General features: G+C 45.2%; 1 protein-coding gene across 1 annotated transcript in view; it reads left to right on the top strand.

Annotated features, from left to right (window-relative positions):
- The first annotated feature begins 457 nt into the window (after window positions 1-457).
- The window catches only part of LOC137371734 (ATP synthase F(0) complex subunit C3, mitochondrial-like), a 35726-nt gene continuing 15034 nt past the window's right edge, over window positions 458-21149 (top strand). The window contains exons 1-3 of the mRNA XM_068034573.1: window positions 458-516; window positions 679-761; window positions 11751-11828. Coding sequence (XP_067890674.1) covers window positions 723-761; window positions 11751-11828 — 117 coding nt within the window. The 5' untranslated portion in view covers window positions 458-516; window positions 679-722. The remainder of the gene's footprint in view (window positions 517-678; window positions 762-11750; window positions 11829-21149) is intronic.

Genomic DNA, 21149 nt, shown 5'->3' with positions numbered 1-21149 from the left:
CGTCGAACACCGTTACTAGCATATTAAACACCTCTGCATCGTTGCTGCTGTTGTGTTCTGCTGCCACCATATTGTGTTATTGATTTCTCAACATAAAGGTACAGAACAATGAGGCTGAATGGTATATTGAACGAAGGGTTCTTTATTACAAAATAACAGACTTACAGGAGCACTCTAAGGTAGACTAGCACTGCTCCAACTGCTATGTCATATGTTGACTTGTATCATTTCCTGAGATGATGTATACTGAACAATTTACATATTCAACAGTATGTTAACTAATAATCAAGCAGTTAAAGGAATATCACAACAGCTACATACTGCTGCACATCCTTTAGTTGATTGTGACCTCCTTTTGAGCTATTTGTGAGAGGCGCATATAAGACACTATATTAAAGTAATTATTTCGGTGACATTAATGTAGAGCTGAGCTAACCTTGACCAGCCTTTCTGCCATCCGGGCGGTTTGCTGAGTGCATTGAGACGCCTGCGCAGCCGCTGCGCTGGGTTTTTGCGGTAGGTAGGGCGGGGACTCGAAATTAAATCCAACTATAGCTGGGGCAGAATAATCGTGACCGCTCCGAAAACACAGCTTTCCCCTTTTCCCTCACCCAAATCCGACTTGTTCCTGTGAGTTTGTGCTGCAGAGTTAACAACCAGCTTGTCCTTTCTCCGCAGCTTTCAGCTGGCGACTGTCCGGATTTGACACTTTCACCGCTGCCATGTTCGCTGGCGCGAAACTGGTCCCGGCCGCCGCAGCGGTAAGTGACAGACAGACAGACGCTATCCCTGTCTGTGCCTCGCAAAAATGGGAATGACAGTGTGGTCCTTATAGGATGAACTGCTGAATGGGGAGAAGTGTTGCTCCCTCTCGACCTGTCTGCGAGAAGTACAAGGCCCAGGGATTTGCATTTCTCCCTTTTCTTTCCGGACTGGGATCTTGGTCTGACATTTAATATCTGTTGAAAGCGCGTTGCTCAATCAATGTTGATTAATACTGGACAGGGGCCCCCCAACACGTGATGTAGTTTCGTTGTCATTGAGATTGTTTTCATTAGTGATTAAGGTATCTGGAAGAATTAATTGTAAAACTGTCTGCCGTCAGGATTAGCACTTTAAACTGGTGTATCTCATTTACACAGTTTGTCACCTGAATACATCTGTACTTCCAAATGGTTACAAAGGCCGTGTAAACTTAGATCGTACTTCAGTGTACAGTTATTATAAAAGCCTTGGATCCTTGGGTTTGCACATGAAATTCGGAGATATTTGATTTGAGTTTGTCCTTTCTTTGACTTCGATGACAAGGAGTTTTGTGGTCGATGCGAGTTAAATGTGACCGATTGTAGCAGGTGAACCCTTTCAGTTAGGAATGTGTGTATGCAATACATTCATTCAAACAAGGAGTGTATTTAGAGTAAGACTCATGTAGGGCACAGAAGCAGGCCATTCGGCTCATGCCTGCTCTCCACGAAGGTATCCAGTCAGTTTCACTCCTCCGCTCGATCCCCGCAGCCCTGCAACTCTATTTCTCTCAGGTAGCCATCTAGCGCTCCCTGGTTATCTAGAAGCATGCAGGGTAAGATAAAGCAGAAAAAGAAGTTTATGACTATCACAAAAAACTTAATACCTAAGCCTAGAGGAGTATAGAAAGTGCAGGGGTGAAGTAAAAAAGGAAATTAGGAAAACAAAGAGAGGACATGAAAAATTATTGGCAGGTAAAATCAAGGAAAACCCAAAGATGTTTTATCATGTACAAGGGAACTTATGCGTGGATGCAGATGTGGGCAGGGTTCTTAATGAGTTTTTTGTCTCTGTCTTCACAAAGGAGAGGGATGATGCAGACATTGTAGTAAGAGGAGTGTGAAATATTAGATACGATAAGCATAATGAGAGAGGAAGTACTAGAGGGTCTGACATCCTTCAAAGTAGATAAATCGCCAGGGCCAGATGGATTGTATCCCAGGTGGTTAAAGGACGCCAGGAAGGAAATAGCAGATGCTCTGAGGACTATCTTCAAATCCTCACTAGATACAGGTGAGGTACCAGAGCATCGAACATTGTACCATTGTTTAAAAAGGGTGCAATAGGCCAAATAATTATAGTCCAGTTAGTCTGACCTCAGGGTGGGTAAATTATTGGAATCAATTCCCAGAGACAGGACAAACTGCCACTTAGAAAGGCACAGATTAATCTGGTATAGTCAACATGGATTTGTTAAGGGAAGGTTGTGTCTCCTCTACGTTGGGGAGACTAAATGCAGACTGGATGACCGCTTTGTGGAACACCTCCACTCAGTCCGAAAGCTAGACCCTGAGCTTCCGGTTGCTTGCTATTTCAGCACTCCCCACCCTGCTCTCATGCTCACATCTCTGTCCTGGGATTGCTGCACTGTTCCAGTGAACATCAACGCAAGCTCGAGGAACAGCATCTCATTTACCGGTTAGGCACACAATAGCCTGCCGGACTGAACATTGAGTTTTTTTCTTAATTCATTCATGGGATGTGGGCGTCGCTGGCCAGGCCAGCATTTATTGCCCATCCCTAATTGCCCTCGAGAGGGTGGTGGTGAGCTGCCTTCATGAACCGCTGCAGTCCATGTGAGGTAGGTACACCCACAGTGCTGTTAGGGAGTTCCAGGATTTTGACCCAGCGACAGTGAAGGAACGGCAATATAGTTCCAAGTCAGGATGGTGGGGGACTTGGAGGGGAATTTGTAGGTGGTGGTGTTCCCATGCATTTGCTGCCCTTGTCCTCCGAGTTGGTAGCCGCGGGTTTGGAAGGTGCTGTCTAAGGAGCCTTGGTGCGTTGCTGCAGTGCATCTTGTACATGATACACACTGCTGCCACTGTGCGTCGGTGGTGGAGGGAGTGATTGGCACCCCATCTACGAACAATCAAGCAGGCTGCTTGTCCTGAATGGTGTCAAGCTTCTTGAGTGTTGTTGGAGCTGCTCCCATCCAGGCAGGTGGAGAGTATTCCATCACACTCCTGACTTGTGCCTTGTAGATGGTGGACAGGCTTTGGGGAGTCAGGAGGTGAGTTACTCGCCGCAGGATTCCTAGCCTCTGACCTGCTCTTGTAGCCACAGCATTTATATGACAACTCCAGTTCAGTTTCTGGTCTGTGGTAGCCCCTAGGATGTTGATAGTGGGGGATTCAGCTTTGATAATGCCATTGAATGTCGAGGGGAGATGGTTATATTCTCTCTTGTTGGAGATGGTCATTGCCTGGCACTTGTCAGCCCAAGCCTGGATATTGTCCAAGTCTTGCTGCATTTCTATACGGACTGTTTCAGTATTTGAGGAGTCACGAATGGTGCTGAACATTGTGCAATCATCAGCGAACATCCCACTTCTGACCTTATGATTGAAGGAAGGTCATTGATGAAGCAGCTGAAGATGGTTGGGCCTAGGACACTAGCCTGAGGAATTCCTGCAGTGATGTCCTGGAGCTCAGATGATTGACCTCCAACAACCACAATCATCTTCCTTTGCGCTAGGTATGACTCCAGCCAGCGAAGGGTTTTCCCCAATTCCCATTGACCTCAGTTTTGCTAGGGCTCCTTGATGCCATACTCGGTCGAATGCTGCCTTGATGTCAAGGGCAGTCACTCTCACCTCACCTCTTGAGTTCAGCTCTTTTGTCCATGTTTGAACCAAGGCTGCAATGAGGTTAGGAGCTGAGTGGCGCTGGCGGAACCCAAACTGAGCGTCATTGAACAGGTTATTGCTAAGCAAGTGCCGTTTGAAGGCACTGTTGATGACGCCTTCCATCACTTTACTGATGATTGAAAGTAGGCTGATGGGGCGGTAATTGGCCGGGTTGGACTGGTCCTGCTTTTTGTGTACAGGACATACCTGGGCAGTTTTCCACATTGTGGGGTAGATGCCAGTGTTGTAGATGTACTGGAACAGCTTGGCTAGGGTTCAATAATTTCAATAGAGTTCAATAATTTCAGAGCATGACGGGCCCCCCATTTTACTTTTATTTTTCTTTTTTTTTGTGTTAGTTTGTTCAGTTTGCCTACCCACTGTTTTTTTTCATGTTTGTACTTGTGGCTGTTCAGTTTTCAGTCCGTTAACACCCTATCTGTACTAATGCTTTGTCTTTCAACACACCATTAACATATTGTTTGTCTTTGCTCCATGACCTTCTGGTTGGTTATTCTCTGTGACCATGTCCTATCTACACCTTCTCCTTTGTTATCTCTTGCCCCAACCCCGCTTTACTTGCTTAAAACCTTTCACATTTCTAATATCTGCTAGTTCTGAAGAAGGGTCACTGACCTGAAACATTAACTCTGCTTCTCTCTCTACAGATACTGCCAGACCTGCTGAGTATTTCCAGCATTTCTTGTTTTTATTTCAGATTTCCAGCATCCACAGTATTTTGCTTTTATTATTGTCATGTCTTACTAACTTGATTGAGTTTTTTGAGGAAGTAACAAGGAGGATTGATGAGGGTAGTGCAGTGGATGTGGTCTACATGGATTTTAGTAAGACATTTGACAAGGTTCCACATGAGACTGGTCGGAAAAATGAAAGCCCATGGAATACAGGGGAATGTGGCAAGTTGGATCCAAAACTGGCTGAGTGACAGGAAACAAAGGGTGGTACGGATGTTTTGTGATTGGAAAGCGGTTTGCAGTGGCATTCCACAGGGCTCAGTGTTGGGTCCCTTACTGTTTGTGGTATATATTAATGATTTGGACTTAAATGTGGGAGGTATGATTGGGAAATTTGCTGATGATACAAAAATTGGCCGTGTAGTTGATGAAGAGGATAGCTGTAGACTCCAGAATCATATCAATGGTTTGGTTGAGTGGGTGGAAAAGTGGCAAATGGAATTCAGTCCAGAGAAGTGTGAGGTAATGTATTTGGGGAGGACAAACAAAGCAAGGGAATACACAATAAATGGGAGGCATGTCCACAGTCCCTGAAGGTGGCAGGACAGGTAGATAGAGTGGTGAAGAAGGCATATGGAATGCTTTCCTTGATTGGCTGAGGTATAGATGTGATGCTGGAACTGTATAAAATGCTGATTTGGCCACAGCTGGAGTATTGCATACAGTTCTGGTCACCACATTACTGGAGAGAGTACAGAGGAGATTTACAAGAATGTTGCCAGGACTTTAAAGTTGCTGCTTCGAGGAAAGATTGGATTGGCTAGGGTTGTTTTCCTTAGAACAGAGGAGGCTGAGGGGTCACTTAATTGAGGTGTACAAAACTATGAGGGGCCTAGATAGAGTAGACAGGAAGAACCTGTTTCCCCTAGTGGAGAGGTCAATTACCAGGGAGCACAGATTTAAGGTGATTGGTAGAAGGATTAGAGGGGACATGAGGAAAAACATTTTCACCCAGAGGGTGGTGGGTGTCAGGAATTCACTGCCCAGATTGGTGGCGGAGGCAGAAACCCTAAACCGTTTTAAAAGTTACATGGACGTGCACGTGAAGTGCTGTAACCTGCAAGGCTATGGACCAGGTGCTGGAAGGTGGATTAGATTGGGCGGCTAGTTTTTTCAGCCGGCTCAGACACGATGGGCTGAATGGCCTCCTTCTTTGCCGTAACTTTTCTATTTCTTCCATGGTTTCTATCCAACTCCCTCTTGAAGTCATTGATGGTCTCCGCTTCCACCATCCTTGTAGGGCAGTGAGTTCCAGGTTATTACCATCCACTGCGTAAAATAAGTACTTCCTCATACTCCCTCTGCATCTTTTGCCCAAAACTTTAAATCTGTGTTCCCTACTTATGGGATCATCTAACAAAACTGACTTACACTATTATCTTCTTCTTCTTTGGCGTCCTTGTCATGAGAGACAATGGGTAAGCGCCTGGAGGTGGTCAGTGGTTTGTGGAGCAGCGCCTGGAGTGGCTATAATGGCCAATTCTAGAGTGACAGACTCTTCCACAGGTGCTGCAGATAAAATTGGTTGTCAGGGCTGTTACGCAGTTGGCTCTCCCATTATGCTTCTGTCTTTTTTCCTGCCAACTGCTCAGTCTCTTCGACTCGCCACACTTTAGCCCCGCCTTTATGGCTGCCCGCCAGCTCTGGCGATCACTGGCAACTGACTCCCATGACTTGTGATCAATGTCACAGGATTTGATGTCGGTTTGCAGACGTCTTTAAAGCGGAGACATGGGTCTGATACCAGTGGCGAGCTCGCTGTACAATGTGTCATTGGGGATCCTGCCATCTTCCATGCAGCTCACATGGCCAAGCCATCTCGAGCGCCGCTGGCTCAGTAGGGTGTATAAGCTGGGGATGTTGGCCGCCTCGAGAACTTCTGTGTTGGAGATACAGTCCTGCCACCTGATGCCAAGGATTCTCTGGAGGCAGCGAAGATGGAATGAATTGAGACGTCGCTCTTGGCTGACATACGTTGTCCAGGCCTCGCTGCCATACAGCAAGGTACTGAGGACACAGGCTTGATACACTCGGACTTTTGTGTTCCGTGTCAGTGCACCATTTTCCCACACACTCTCTTGGCCAGTCTGGACATAGCAGTGGAAGCCTTTCCCATGCGCTTGTCGATTTCTGCATCTAGAGACAGGTTACTGGTGATAGTTGAGCCTAGGTAGGTGAACTCTTGAACCACTTCCAGAGTGTGGTCGCCGATATTGATGGATGGAGCATTTCTGACGTCCTGTCCCATGATGTTCGTTTTCTTGAGACTGATGGTTAGGCCAAATTCATTGCAGGCAGTCGCAAACCTGTCGATGAAACTCTGCAGACACTCTTCAGTGTGAGATGTTAACGCAGCATTGTCAGCAAAGAGGAGTTCCCTGATGAGGACTTTCCGTACTTTGGTCTTCGCTCTTAGACGGGCAAGGTTGAACAACCTGCCCCCTGATCTTGTGTGGAGGAAAATTCCTTCTCCTGAAGACTTGAACGCATGTGGGACCAGCAGGGAGAAGAAGATCCCAAACAGTGTGGGTGCGAGAACACAGCCCTGTTTCATGCCACTCAGGATAGGAAAGGAGTCTGAGGAGGCGCCGCTATGCTGAATTGTGCCTTTCATCTTGTCATGGAATGAGATGATGATACTTAGTAGCTTTGGTGGACATCCAATCTATTCTAGTAGTCTGAAGAGACCACGTCTGCTGACAAGGTCAAAGGCTTTGGTGAGATCAATGAAGCAATGTAGAGGGGCATCTGTTGTTCGCGGCATTTCTCCTGTAGCTAACGAAGGGAGAACAGCATGTCAATGGTGGATCTCTGCTCGAAAGCCATACTGTGCCTCAGGGTAGATATGCTCGGCCAGCTTCTGGAGGCTGTTTAAAGCGACTTGAGCGAAGACTTTCCCCACTATGCTGAGCAGGGAGATTCCACGGTAGTTGTTGCTGTCACCACGGTCACCTTTGTTCTTATACAGGGTGATGATATTGGCATCACGCATATCCTGTGGTACTGCTCCCTCGTTCCAGCACAGGCAAAGTAGTTCGTAGAGTGCTGAGAGTATAGCAGGCTTAGCACTCTTGATTATTTCAGGGGTAATGCCATCCTTCCCAGGGGCTTTTCCGCTGGCTAGAGAATCAATGGCATCACTGAGTTCCGATTTTGTTGTCTGTACGTCCAGCTCATCCATGATTGGCAGAGAATGGGCTGCATTGAGGGCGGTCTCAGTGACAACATTCTCCCTGGAGTACAGTTCTAGGTAGTGCTCCACCCAGTGGTCCATTTGCTTGCATTGGTCAGTGATTGTGTCCCCTGATTTAGATTTGAGGGGGGCGATCTTCTTGATGGTTGGCCCAAAAGCTCTCTTAATGCCATCATACATTTCTCTGATGTTTCCGGTGTCTGAGGCCAGCTGAATATGGCTGCATAGGTGTTACCAGTAGTCATTAGCGCAGCGCCTGGCTGTTCTTTGTGCAGCGCTTCTGGCTGCTTTAAGTGCTACGGATGGGGGCTTTCTTGTAGTTCAACAGTGCAATGCGCTTAGTGGCTATGACAGGTTCCAGCTGTTCAAAGTGAGATTGAAACCAGTCTGCATTCTGCTTCACACGTTTGCCATAGGTGGTCATAGATGGCGTCTCTGATGTGGGCCCACTTGGTCTCTGCATCCCCTGTGGGAGTGTTTTGAAGGGCTTTTTCACGTGAATTTAGAAATTTATGTAACAGCTGTGGATAAGAAATTCTGCTCGTGTTGACGCGCAGGTGGCCCTTCTGCTTGGAGTGATGCAGCTTCTTTGGTTTGAGTCTAACCTTGCTGCACACCAGGGAGTGGTCGGTGTCGCAGTCCGCACTGTGGAAGCTGCGTGTGATTTGAACGCTGTTTAAGGAGGCTCGCCTTGTGACGATGGGGTCCAGCTGGTGCCAACGACGTGATCTTGGGTGCCTCCAAGAAACCTGGTGACAGGGTTTAGTGTGAAAGAACGAGTTGGTGATGCAGAGGTTATGATAGGTACACAACTCAAGCAGTCTCTGTCCATTCTCATTCATCCTTCCAATGTCATAGCGCCCAAGGCAGGAGGGCCATGAGTCATGGTCGGCCCCAACCCTGGCATTAAAGTCCCCCAGCAGGAACAGATGTTCGGTATTGGGGATGCTACTAATGATATTATGGAGTTCCTCGTAGAACTGGTCTTTAGCTTCAGGTGGGGAGCAGAGTGTTGGAGCACAGATGCTGAGTAGGTGTACTGGACCAGAGGCGGTGAGCAGTCGGATGGACAGTATGCATTCTGAGCCTTTTGAAGGTGGCTCTATCATGCTGAGCAAGGTGTTTCTGATGGCGAAGTCCACTCCATGCTGTCTTGGTTCTTCAGGATCCCTACCCTGCCAGAAGAAGGTGTAGTCTTGCTCTGTTAGAGATCCGCTTGCAGGGAGGCGTGTCTCCTGAAGTGCTGCAATGTCCACATTGAGTCTACTGAGCTCGTTGTTTATGATGGCGATCTTCTGAGAGTCGTTGATTTGTGTAAGGTCTTCTGACAGGCCAGGACACAGAGTTCTGATGTTCCAGCTTGCAAAACGAAGGGCTGGTACCTTCTTTCCTTTTTTTGTCGTGCTGTTCGGTGCGGTGTTACAGTCCACTTGTCAAGCAGTGACCCTGAGCTCCAAGCACCCATTGAAGCAGGTGGACTGTGGCGGGACAGAATATTTCTGACCTGGGGCTGCCCAGTTTGAGGCAGGCGGTAGCTGTCCAGTGAGATGCGATGACCTCTGCCACCGACAAAGGCAACCCGTGGCGCCCAATCTCAACGTCAATTGAGCTGGACTTATAACCCGTAACTGCTGCCTTCCGTGTTGTTTTGGTCGCTGTGAGGCGACTATGGAGTGACCTCTCCATGGCGCATGCCTGGGCGGATGTATGGAGGTTGTGGGTTGCCCAAGCATCAAAACCCCCTCTTGGCCTTCCTGGTGGGGTCCAAAGGAGTGCAGAGCACGACCTTTGGCACCGGTATGGCTGCAGGAACTGCCGGAAACATGCCAAAGGTGACACATGACCACCTTAGGGGTTCTGCTCTGGATTTTCTGTTAGGGTTTACTCCCTTAGCCTTGGACTCTCCCGAGATACCCACAAGGCAGTGGGGTTGTTAGGGCCCATACTCAGGGATAGGTGGATGCCGGTGGGAGGAGGGGGTGCGAGAGGGGAGGTTGCGGGGGGTGAGCTGGGAAGGGGAAGCGGGGGGGAGCGGGGAAGAGGGGGTGCAGGTAATAAAACATTTCATCAGTTCCCACCATCGACGCCGAGAAAACTCATCCGCGTCCTCCGGGAGGTGGGCGACAGCCTCGGGCGCCAGTACCAGCAGGAATTCGCCGACATACCAGATTAGAAAAGGAGAAATTACATGCAAGTATCTAATTGAGAAGTTAGAGACTGAAGAACTGTTTTGCAGGTTTTATGAACTAGACGAGAAACAAGCCACATATTCATAAATTAAGATATCCAAAATAAAAAGCTTCCAAAGTTGACTTGGAATGAATTTTTTTTGCAAATGTTAACAGTTTAAATATCTCAGAAATTTGCTTCGACACTGGAAATTCCCCATTCCACAGATAAAAGAACCACACCAGAGAAAACTATTATAACGGCTGCAAAAAGAGTAAGCACTGCATTGTTCTTTTTTCTGTCTTTGCTTCTCCCTCTGCCCCACCCCCTTTCCCATCCCTGCAAAAATAATAAATAGTATTTTTCTTTACTGTCTTATGGTGCGCTTCCATGATGAGAAAAGTTGTTTTGGGGCAAAACTGAATAGATTAATTAATAATGCCGTACTGAAGGAGGTGACTTGTACTTGTGCCAGCTCTTGAACCTGTATTTTTCCCCTTCCGAGTATTTATCCATTTGTAGAGGCAACCATATTGTGAGCAGCGAATACAGTATACTAACTTGAAGGACGGAATGTTTGGGGCCTTGGATGGTGAGGACAGAGGAGGTAAAAGGGCAGGTATTACACCTCCTGTGATTGCATGGGAAGGTGCTGTGGGAAGGAGACAAGGTGTCTGGGTGATGGAGGAGTGGACCCAGTATTTGCTGCTCGCAATGCTGTTGCCTCTACATTGGGGAGACAAAACATAAATTGGGTGACCACTTTTTGGAACACCTGCGCTCAGCCTGAAAGCGTGACCTCGAGCTTCTGGTTGCCATTTCAACACACCCACCCTGCTCTCATGTCCACATTTCTGTCCTTGGCCCGCTGCAGTGTTCCAGTGAACATCAACGCAAGCCTGAGGAGCAGCACCTCATCTTTTGTTTAGGCACTCTACGGCCTCGCGGATTCAACATTGAGTTCAACAATTTCAGAGCATGACTGGCCTTCTTTTACTTTTTTATTTCTTTCAAAAAATTATTTAATTTTTTAACCATGTGCCTGTTTTACATGATTTGCTTTCGGACAGAGCTGCTCATTATTCTGCCATTAACTTTGGACTAATGCTTTGTCATTCACCACAACCATTAACACGATCTTTGTTTTTGTCTCATGACATCTTTGTTATTTAATCTTTCCTGCCCTCTGTCCTATCACACAACTTCCCTTTTGTTCTGTTCCCCGCCCATCCCCCCACTTCACTTATTTAAAACTGAATACCTTTCTTACCATTGCCAGTTCTGATGAAAGGTCATGGACCTGAACTGTTATCTCTGCTTCTCTCCACAGATGCTCCACCTGAGTGTTTCCAGCACTTTCTGTTTTTATTTCAGATTTCCAGCATCTGCAGTCATTTGCTTTTATTTGAAAAACAAGCGTTCACCACTACTCTCTGCTTTCTTTCACTTCGCCAGTTCTGTGTCCACGTTGCCCAGTGACCCTTTAATCCTATAGGTTTCATTTTTGCTAACAAGTCTATTATGTGATACTTTATCAAATGTCTTGACAGTATATATATATTTATCAACCATACTACCTTCATCAACCCTCTCTGCTAAATCTGTGCTGACCGTCATTTATTAACCGATATTTCTCCAAGTGACAATTCATTTTGTCTCAGGTATTGTCTCTAAAAGTGAAAATGCGCTTTCTTCTCCTCTTCCATCAACACTTTTGTGTTCACAATACACTGTTCTGATAATGAGGAAAACAACTGAATGGCTTTCTAGTTACTGTTCTTGAATTGATATCTGTGCTTCAATTCTTCTCTCCTTCCATAGTCTGAGAAAGTATTGTATTTGGCACTTGCGGCTTGACGAAGATGAGAACCTGTCGAAGAGTGCCTGCATTCTACCAATGTGCATTTTAATACTTAGAAATGAACCGAAAGATTCTTGGAAAGGTGTTTACGTGTGTGACTTTCTATCTTTTCTTAACTAGGTTCGCAATGGATCTGGAGCTCTTTGTAGATCACTTTCCGTGTCAGTCATGTTCACACCAGAGGCTCGGTTTCGAAAAGTAGGTTAAGAAACTTTGTTGCTTTTAAACTGTATGGTGAAATTTCTAAGCAGCATGCCATAAAAAGTCTTGGCCCTCCCCTTTATTACCCGCAATTTACTTTGGTTGCTCATCCCTTAACCAACTGTATCCATAGGGTAGGTTACTAACTTCAAAGTTAATTGTATTACCCAATGATACTGATGCCATCCAGCCTGCGCAAGCTGTTTGATATCCAAGCATGATCCAAGGGTAGCTGGCCACTGTCTTAAGTTGAATCAGACCATTCTCAACCTTGCCATCCTATTTGACCCTGAACTGAACTTTCAACCCCATATCCTCTTCACCAACAAGACTGCCTACTTCCATCTCTGGAACATCACATGTCTTTGCCTTACCTTAGCTTATCGGCTGCTGAAACCCTTAGCCATGCCCTTGTTAGCTCTAGACTGGACTGTTCCAATGTTCTCTAGGCCAGCCTCCCACCTTGCAACCTCTATAAACTTGAGCTCAGCCTGTATCCTAACACATATCCAGTTCCGTTCGCCCATCACTCGTGCTCACTGGCTCCAGGTCTGGCAATGCCTTGATTTAAAATTCTCATCCTCGTTTTCAAATCCATCCATGGCCTAGACCCTCCATGTTTCCATACTTCCTACAGCCCTCCAGCCTCTGAAATCTCTATACACTTCCAATTCTGGCCTCTTTCATATCCCCAATTTGATTGCTCCCCCATTAGCAGCCATCTCTTTAGCTGCCTAGGTCAATCACCTTAAATCCGTATTTTCTGGTTCTCGACCCTTCTGCCAACAGGAACAGTTTCTCCCTATCTACTCTGTGCAGACCCCTCATGATTTTAAACACCTCGATCAAATCTGCTCTTAAATTACTCTTGCCCAAGGAGAACAGCCCCAGCTTCTCCAACCTGTCTGGGTAACTGAAGTTCCTCATCCCTGGGACCATTCTCGTGAATCATTTCTGCACCCTCTCTCATGCCTTCACATCCTTCCTAAAGTGTGGTGCCCAAAACTGGACACACAACTCCACTTGAGGCTGAACCATTGTTTTCTACAGCTCCATCATAACTTCCTTGTTTTTGTACTCTATGCCCCTGTTTATAAAGCTCAGGATCCCTTATGCTTTATTAACGGCTTTCTCAACCTGCCCTGGCACCTCCAATGATTTGTGCAAATATATCCCCAGGTCCCTCTGCTCCTGCACCCCCTTTAGAATTGTATCCTTTATTTTATATTGCCTCTCCTCATTCTTTCTACCAAAATGAATATCACTTCACACTTCTCTGCATTAAATTACATCTGCCACTTGTCTGCCCATTCCACCAGCCTGTCTATATCCTCCTGAAGTTTATCACTATCCTCCTCACAGTTCACAATATTTCCAAATTTTGCATCAAGCGCAAATTTTGAAATTGTGCCCTGTATACCCAAGTCTAGGTCATTAATATCTAACCAACAAAATCAGTGGTCCTAACACCGATTCCTGGAGAACCCCATTATGTATCTTCCTCCTGTCCAAAAAAACAACCATTTACTAGTACTCTCTGTTTCCTGTCACTCAGATGACTTTGTACCCATACTGCTATTGTCCCTTTTATTCCATGGACTAATTTTTATCAAATGCCTTTTGGAAGTCCACGTACACCACATTAACTACATTACCCTCATCAACCTTCTCTGTTAACTCATTAAAAAACCATGATTTTCCCTTAACAAATCCATGCTGGCTTTCCTTAATCCACATTTGTCCAAATGACTGTTAATTTTGTCCCAGATAGATCATTCCTAAAAGCTTTCCCACCACTGAGGTTAAACTAACTGGCCTGTAGTTGCTGGGCTTATCCTTATACCTTTCCTTGAACAAGGGCATGACATTTGCAGTTCTCTGGCACCACCTCTATATCAAAGGAGGATTGGAGGATTATGGCCAGTGCCTCTGCATCTTCCACCCTTACTTCCCTCAGTATCCTCAGATGTATCTCATCCAGTCCTGGTGACTTATCAACTTTAAGTGCAGCCAGTCGATCTTACACTGCCTCTTTTTATCAATTTTGAGCCCATCCAGTGTCTCAACTGCCTCCTCTTTCACTATCACTTGGGCAGCATCTTTCTTGGTAAAGACAAATGCAAAGCACGCATTTAGTACCTCAGCCTTGCCCCTGCCTCCATGCATAAATCCTCATTATGGTTCCTAATCGGCCCACTCCTCCTTTTATCACCCTTTAACTATTTATATGCCTACAGAAGACATTTGGATTACCTTTTATGTAAGCTGTCAGTCTCTTCTCATACTCTCTGCTTTTTTTCTCACTTCGCCTCTGAGCTTTCTATATTGAGCCTGGTTTTCAATTGTATTATCTACCTGGCATCTGCCATATATACTTTTCTTCTGCTTCATATTACTCTCTATCTCTTGTGTCATTCAGGGAGCTCAGGATTCATTTGTCCTACCTTTCCCTCTAGTGGGAATGTATCTCAACTGTACCTGAACTATCTCCTCTTTGAAGGTACAGTTTTGCCTGCCAGTCTTTGATTGCAGTTTACCTGGGGCAGATCTGTTCTCTCCCCATTGAAGCTGGCCCTCCCCCAATTAATTATTTATACTCTGGATTGCTGCTTGTCCTTTTCCATAGCCAGCCTAAACCCTATGATGCTATGGTCATTGTCCTCTAAATGTTTCCCTACTGACACTTGATCCACTTCATTCCCCAGAACCAGATCCAGCAATGCCTCCTTCTCATTGGGTCAGAAACATACTGGATTAGAAAATTCTCCTGAATGCACTTCATAAACTCTTTCCCCCCCCCCCCCCCCCCTTTACACTATTACTATTCCAGTCTATATTAGGATAATTAAAGTCCCCCATAATAACTACTCTATAATTCTTGCACCTCCTCTGTAATATCCTTGCAAATTTGTTGCTCTTTATCTTTCCCACTAGTAGGAGGCCTATAGACTGCATCCAATAGTACCTTTGTTATTTCTTAACTTTAACCAAATAGATTCTGCCCTTGACTGCTATAGGATATCCTCTCTCTTCAGCACTGTAATGTTCTCCTGAATTAATACAGTTACCACTCCTCCTTTCTTGTTTCCTGAACCTTGTATCCAGGAATATTTGGTACTCAGTCCTGCTCTTTTTTGAGCCAGGTCTCCATTATCACCACAACATCATATTTCCACATGGCTATCTATGCCTGCAGCTCATCAACCTTATTTATCACACTCTGCACATTCACATACATGCACAGTAACCCTAATTTAGACCTTATTACATTCATGCTTCCTCTGATGCCACTTAATGCCTTACTATTTCCTACTATAGTGCTATCTGTTTCTCCCAGTTCTCTGTGCACTTTGTTTTTCCTCTCTAATATTACCTGCTGGTTCCCACACCCCTGCCAAGTTAGTTTAAACCTTTCCCAATAGCTCTAGCAAATCACTGCGCAAGGACATTGGTCCCAGCTCTGTTCAGGTGTGACCTGCACAGGTCCCATCTCCCCCAAAACTGGTCCCAATGTCCCAGGAATCTAAAGCCCTCCCTCCTGCAACATCTCTCCAGCCACGCATTCATCTGCTCTATCCTCCTATTTTTATACTTGCTAGTGCAAGGTACTGGGAGTAATCTGGACATTACTACCTTTGAGGTCCTGCTTGCTAGTTTCTTTCCTAGCTCACTAAACTCTGCCTGCGGGACCTCATTGCTCTTTCTACCTATGTTGTTGATACCGATATGGACCATGACCGCTGGCTGTTCACCCTACTCCCTTGACCCTTAACTACCCAATAAAGTTAGCAAGCCACTCAGCTGTATCAAACTGCTTTCTAGAAGGCCCTTCTCTGAGCAGCAAGGGATGGCGAATAATTCCAGTCTTGCCAGTGACACCTATATCTCCAGAATGAATTTTAAAAAGTAGTGTAGTGGATTAAACATGCATAGCACCATTCAGTCTAGCTGCAGTTCATCAATGTGCCACAAAATGCTTTGTAATTTTTGGAAAGAAGTTTCAGCCTAGACTGTCGGCAACCTGTGGCTCTGGAGCCGCATGCAGCTCTTTAACATCTTATTTGTGGCTCTCAACCTTTTCCGGTTGGAAGCCTAAAAAAAATGAAGTCCAGAAAAGTAAGAGCTGTGTTTTTATCAGGGGTCAGGGTTAAAGGCTAATCATTATGTTACACTTTATGGTTTCAAATAATGTAAAACATCATCGTTCTCTAAATAAACTGTTTGAATGGTATAGCTACAATGCCTTTGACTCAAGGAACAGGTTTTATGGTTTCTAATATAGCTGTGAAGATAAATTATTCTGAATGTGCTATTAAAACCTTTTTAATCACGAGCATCAATAGTTGAAAACAATGTCTTAATTCTATGCATCTTAAGTTAAAGTTTGTTTTAAAGATGGCTTTATTGACAAAATTACAGTTAAAAGTCAAAAAATACAATAATTCAGAGTTGGATTTTTCAAAATTGATATATAAAATCATGTATTTTATTCTAATGCAAACTATTTAGGGCAGCGCAGTGGTTAGCACCGCAGCCTCACCGCTCCAGCGACCCAGGTTCAGTTCTGGGTACTGCCTGTGTGGAGTTTGCAAGTTCTCCCTGTGACTGCGTGTGTTTCCGCCGGGTGCTCCGGTTTCCTACCACAGCCAAAGACTTGCAGGTTGTCCTACCACAGCCAAAGACTTGCAGGTTGATAGGTAAATTGGCCATTGTAAATTGCCCCTAGTGTAGGTAGGTGGTAGGAGAATTGTGGGGATGAGAGGGGGAATATGGGGTTAATGTAGGATTAGGTGGTTGATGGTCGGCACAGACTCGGTGGGCCGAAGGGCCTGTTTCAGTGCTGCATTTCTCTATGAATCTATGCATTCTACCAGAGAACTTTGGCAATTTGCCATGTATTTGGTTTAGAAATGCCAAATTTTCATCTTGCAGCTTCCTATAGTCTTTACTTTTGGCAATTTTTTTTTAGAAAGGGTCTTCAAGTAAAAGAAGTTGCAGAACCCTAGACCAAATAATTTTCTGAAACTATACAAGGTAGTTATTGGACAGCAAACCCTTTAGAGTTTTCAAAAACTGTCTGCTTATTGTGATTTGTTGAACCAGCATTGCATTTCAGAAGACTGAATTTTTTAAAAAGTGCTTTATATATATATATTGGATTCCAGTAAAAACCACTGCTGATGATGAAGCTGCTCTATCTGATAATGGACTCTGAGTTGAATGGTATAGAGTTCATCTGGTAGAATAGAAGAGGCTGTAGAATCACTAGACAATATAGATGAATCTGAATAAATTGAGTCTTCAAATATGATATGAAGTAAATTGTACTTGCTGTTCTAGTACACAAATGTTTGAAGGTAACAAGTGGCTTGTTAACACTAGAAGCTTCCTGTGAGAGAGGATACACAGATTGCCAGTAGAATGATGCACTGATCCTTTGGACCAGATACATTCTTGGCTTGACTGAACTGTTCCAATAGACCAATATAAGTTTAATTACTTGGTTTATTCTGCATCTAAGGGACCATTAACATTTCAGATAGATCCTCAACTCCCTTATAAAGTTTTATGTTGCCTGCTGATTGATTTAAGCATCTTTTATTTCAAAAGTTTAATAAAACAGCAAAAACTTCTAAATATGTTCAAGTGCTTTAATGTAATTTAACATGTATCTTTTTTTAATTTTCCCTTTCCTAAGCTTTTTCCCACATGCCTTTCACAGTTCCAGGTACTTATTGCATGTCCTCTGATGATACTGTTCTAAAACGAGACACTAGAATGGACTAGATAGAGTTGAATTTATTCTTTCTCTCTCCACCCCTCCCACTTGGTCAAGATGTATTTTATGACGACCAAAACCTTCTTTCAGTTATTTTAATGATTAGGATCATGTGTATGTAGAATTGTTATTACAGATCTGCATACTAACCTAAATTAGGGTGCCCAAAATGTGGCATGCAAGCTCTTTTGATCAGGCCCACAAAGTCCCTTTTCTTTTTTGTGGCTTTAGATGCAAAGCCAATTGTAACCCCTATTCCGGAAGGAAGATTGGAAAAAGTTGATCCCTACTTCTGATTTTGATTAAACAGGGAACAGCCTCTAGCAGTCTTCCAGTCTCAGGAACCAAAGTGCAGCTTTCTCCAATTAGTCCTCCATCTTCAAGTAGGTCTGCAAATGCAAAGACTACAATTCAGATAACCACTTTATTCATCCTCTGATCTCAACCACCCTTTTGGTAAAGAGAACATGTAACCTGGATATATAGAGTCAGGTCCAATTCCCAATGTGAGCTGACTTAGCTAATCAAGGGTGGCTAGTGGGGAATCATAGAATGGCCACCTTCTATGCTGTAACCATTCAGCCTGTCGAGCCTGTGCTGGCTTTCTGCAAGAGCAATTTAGCTAGTTCCACTTCCCCACCCTTTCCCTGTAGCCCTGCATTTTTTTTCCCCTTCAGGTGCTTATCCAATTCCCTTTTGAAAGCCATGACTGAATGTGCCTCCAACATTTCAGGCAGTGCATTCTAGTTCTTAACAACTTGCTGCATGAAAACTTTTTTTCCATCATGTTACCTTTGATTCTTTCACCAATCACTTTAAATCAGTATCTTCTGGTTCCCGCCAGTGGGAACAGTTTCTCTTTATCGACTCTGTCTAGACCTCTCATGATTTTGAACACCTTTATCAAGTCTCCTCTCAACCTTCTAAGGAGAACAACCTTAGGATGCTAGGGGGATGGAGCAGATGAATGTGTGGCTGGAGAGATGGGTGGATGGAGGGAGGGCTTTAGCTTCCTGGAACATTGGAACTGGTTTACGGGGTGGTAGGACAGGCTAAGCAGGTTGCACCTCAACAGAATTGGATGCTCCAGTTTGCCGCAGCATCCTTCAAGGTGGAGAAATCATTCAGAGTTCCTGCTGCTGTTAGTGCCTACTGCTGGGAATTCTCTGTGGATGTTGGATAAAGCTCAATTGTTGCTCACGGAACCCTACCAAGGTTAGGGAGAGGGGAGAAAATTGGCAGACCTGCGTATATGTGGTAAAGAAAGATCCTTCCTATTAGCTTCCTGATTCAGAAATCAACCAGTTGCTTCATTCTCCTAAATGATAGTTCTAGCTGTGAGAAAATCTCAAGCTAATTGTATACAGTAGATTAAAAATGGCATCATATTGTTTTTAAATGCATTTTTAAAATTTATTTCTTAAATATACACAAAGCTAACAAGTGGGAAACAAAAACAAGAAATGCTGGATTCACTCAGCAGGTCTGGCAGCATCTGTGGAAAGAGAAGCAGAGTTAACGTTTCGGGTCAGTGACCCTTCTTCGGAACTGACAAATATTAGAAAAGTCACAGATTATAAACAAGTGAGGTGGGGGTTGGGCAAGAGATAACAAAGGAGAAGGTGCAGATTGGACCAGGCCACATAGCTGACCAAAAGGTCACGGAGCAAAGGCAAACAATATGTTAATGGTGTGTTGAAAGACAAAGCATTAGTACAGATTAGGTGTGAATATACTGAATATTGAACATCAGCAAGTGCAAACCTGAAGAAAAACAACCTGAAAAAAACAGTGGGTAAGCAAACTGAACAAACTAAGATGAAATGAAATAAATGCAAAAAAAAGATTGTAAAAAATGTAAAAAGGAATGCAAAAAAAAAGGAAGAAAAAATAACTAAAAATGACTAAAAATGAAAGTAAAGTGGGGGGCTGTCATGCTCTGAAATTATTGAACTCAATGTTCAGTCCGGCAGGCTGTAGTGTGCCTAATCGGTAGATGAGATGCTGTTCCTCGAGCTTGCGTTGATGTTCACTGGAACACTGCAGCAATCCCAGGACAGAGATGTGAGCATGAGAGCAGGGGGGAGTGTTGAAATGGCAAGCAACCGGAAGCTCAGGGTCCTGCTTGTGGACTGAGCGGAGATGTTCCGCAAAGCGGTCACCCAGTCTGCGCTTGGTCTCCCCAATGTAGAGGAGACCACACTGTGAGCAGCGAATACAGTATACTACATTGAAAGAAGTACAAGTAAATCGCTGCTTCACCTGAAAGGAGTGTTTGGGGCCTGGGATAGTGAGGAGAGAGGAGGTAAATGGGCAGGTATTACACCTCCTGCGATTGCAAGGGAAGGTGCCCTGGGACGGGGACGAGGTGGTGGGGGTAATGGAGGAGTGGACCAGGGTGTCGCGGAGGGAACGATCCCTTCGGAATGCTGACAGGGGAAGGGAGGGGAAGATGCGACAGGTAGTGGCATCACGCTGGAGGTGGCGAAAATGGCGGAGGATGATCCTTTGGATATGGAGGCTGGTGGGATGAAAAGTGAGGACAAGGGGAACCCTGTCACGGTTCTGGGAGGGAGGGGAAGGGGTGAGGGTAGAGGTGCGGGGAATGGGTCGGACACGGTTGAGGGCCCTGTCAACCACAGTGGGGGGAAATCCTCGGTTGAGGAAAAAGGAGGTCATATCAGAAGCACCGTCATGGAAGGTAGCATCATCAGAGCAGATGCGTCGGAGACGGAGAAACTGGGAGAATGGAATGGAGTCCTTACAGGAGGTAGGGTGTGAAGAAGTGTAGTCGAGGTAGCTGTGGGAGTCAGTGGGCTTATAATGGATATTGGTAGACAACCTATCCCCAGAGATGGAGACAGAGAAGTTGAGGAAGGGAAGGGAAGTGTCAGAGATGGACCATGTAAAGGTGAGAGAAGGGTGGAAATTGGAAGCAAAGTTGATAAAGTTTTCTAGTTCGGGGTGGGAGCAGGAAACGGCACCGATACAGTCATCAATGTACCGGAAAAAGAGTTGGGGGAGGGGGCCTGAGTAGGACTGGAACAAAGAATGCTCGACATATCCCACAAAAAGACAGGCATAACTAGGACCCATGCGGGTACCCATAGCGACACCTTTTACTTGAAGGAAGTGCGTGGAGTTGAAGGAGAAGTTGTTCAATGTGAGAACAAGTTCAGCCAGGCGGAGGAGGGTGGTGGTGGATGGGGACTGGTTGGGCCTCTGTTCCAGGAAGAAGCGGAGAGCCCTCAAACCATCCTGGTGGGGGATGGAGGTGTAGAGCGATTGGACGTCCATAGTGAAGAGGAGGCGGTTGGGACCAGGAAACTGGAAATTGTCAAAATGACGTAGGGCGTCAGAAGAGTCACGGATGTAGGTGGGAAGAGACTGGACCAGCGGAGAAAAGATAGAGTCTAGATAGGAAGAAATAAGTTCAGTTGGGCAGGAGCAGGCTGACACAATGGGTCTGCCGGGACAGTCCCGTTTGTGGATTTTGGGAAGGAGGTAGAAGCGGGCTGTCCGGGGTTGCGGGACTATGA

The sequence above is a fragment of the Heterodontus francisci genome, chromosome 7 (genome assembly GCF_036365525.1).
Source record: "Heterodontus francisci isolate sHetFra1 chromosome 7, sHetFra1.hap1, whole genome shotgun sequence".
Taxonomy (NCBI): Eukaryota; Metazoa; Chordata; class Chondrichthyes; order Heterodontiformes; family Heterodontidae; genus Heterodontus; species Heterodontus francisci.
The sequence above is the reverse complement of the archived record's forward strand: the minus strand, read 5'-3'. Positions and strand labels throughout refer to the sequence as shown.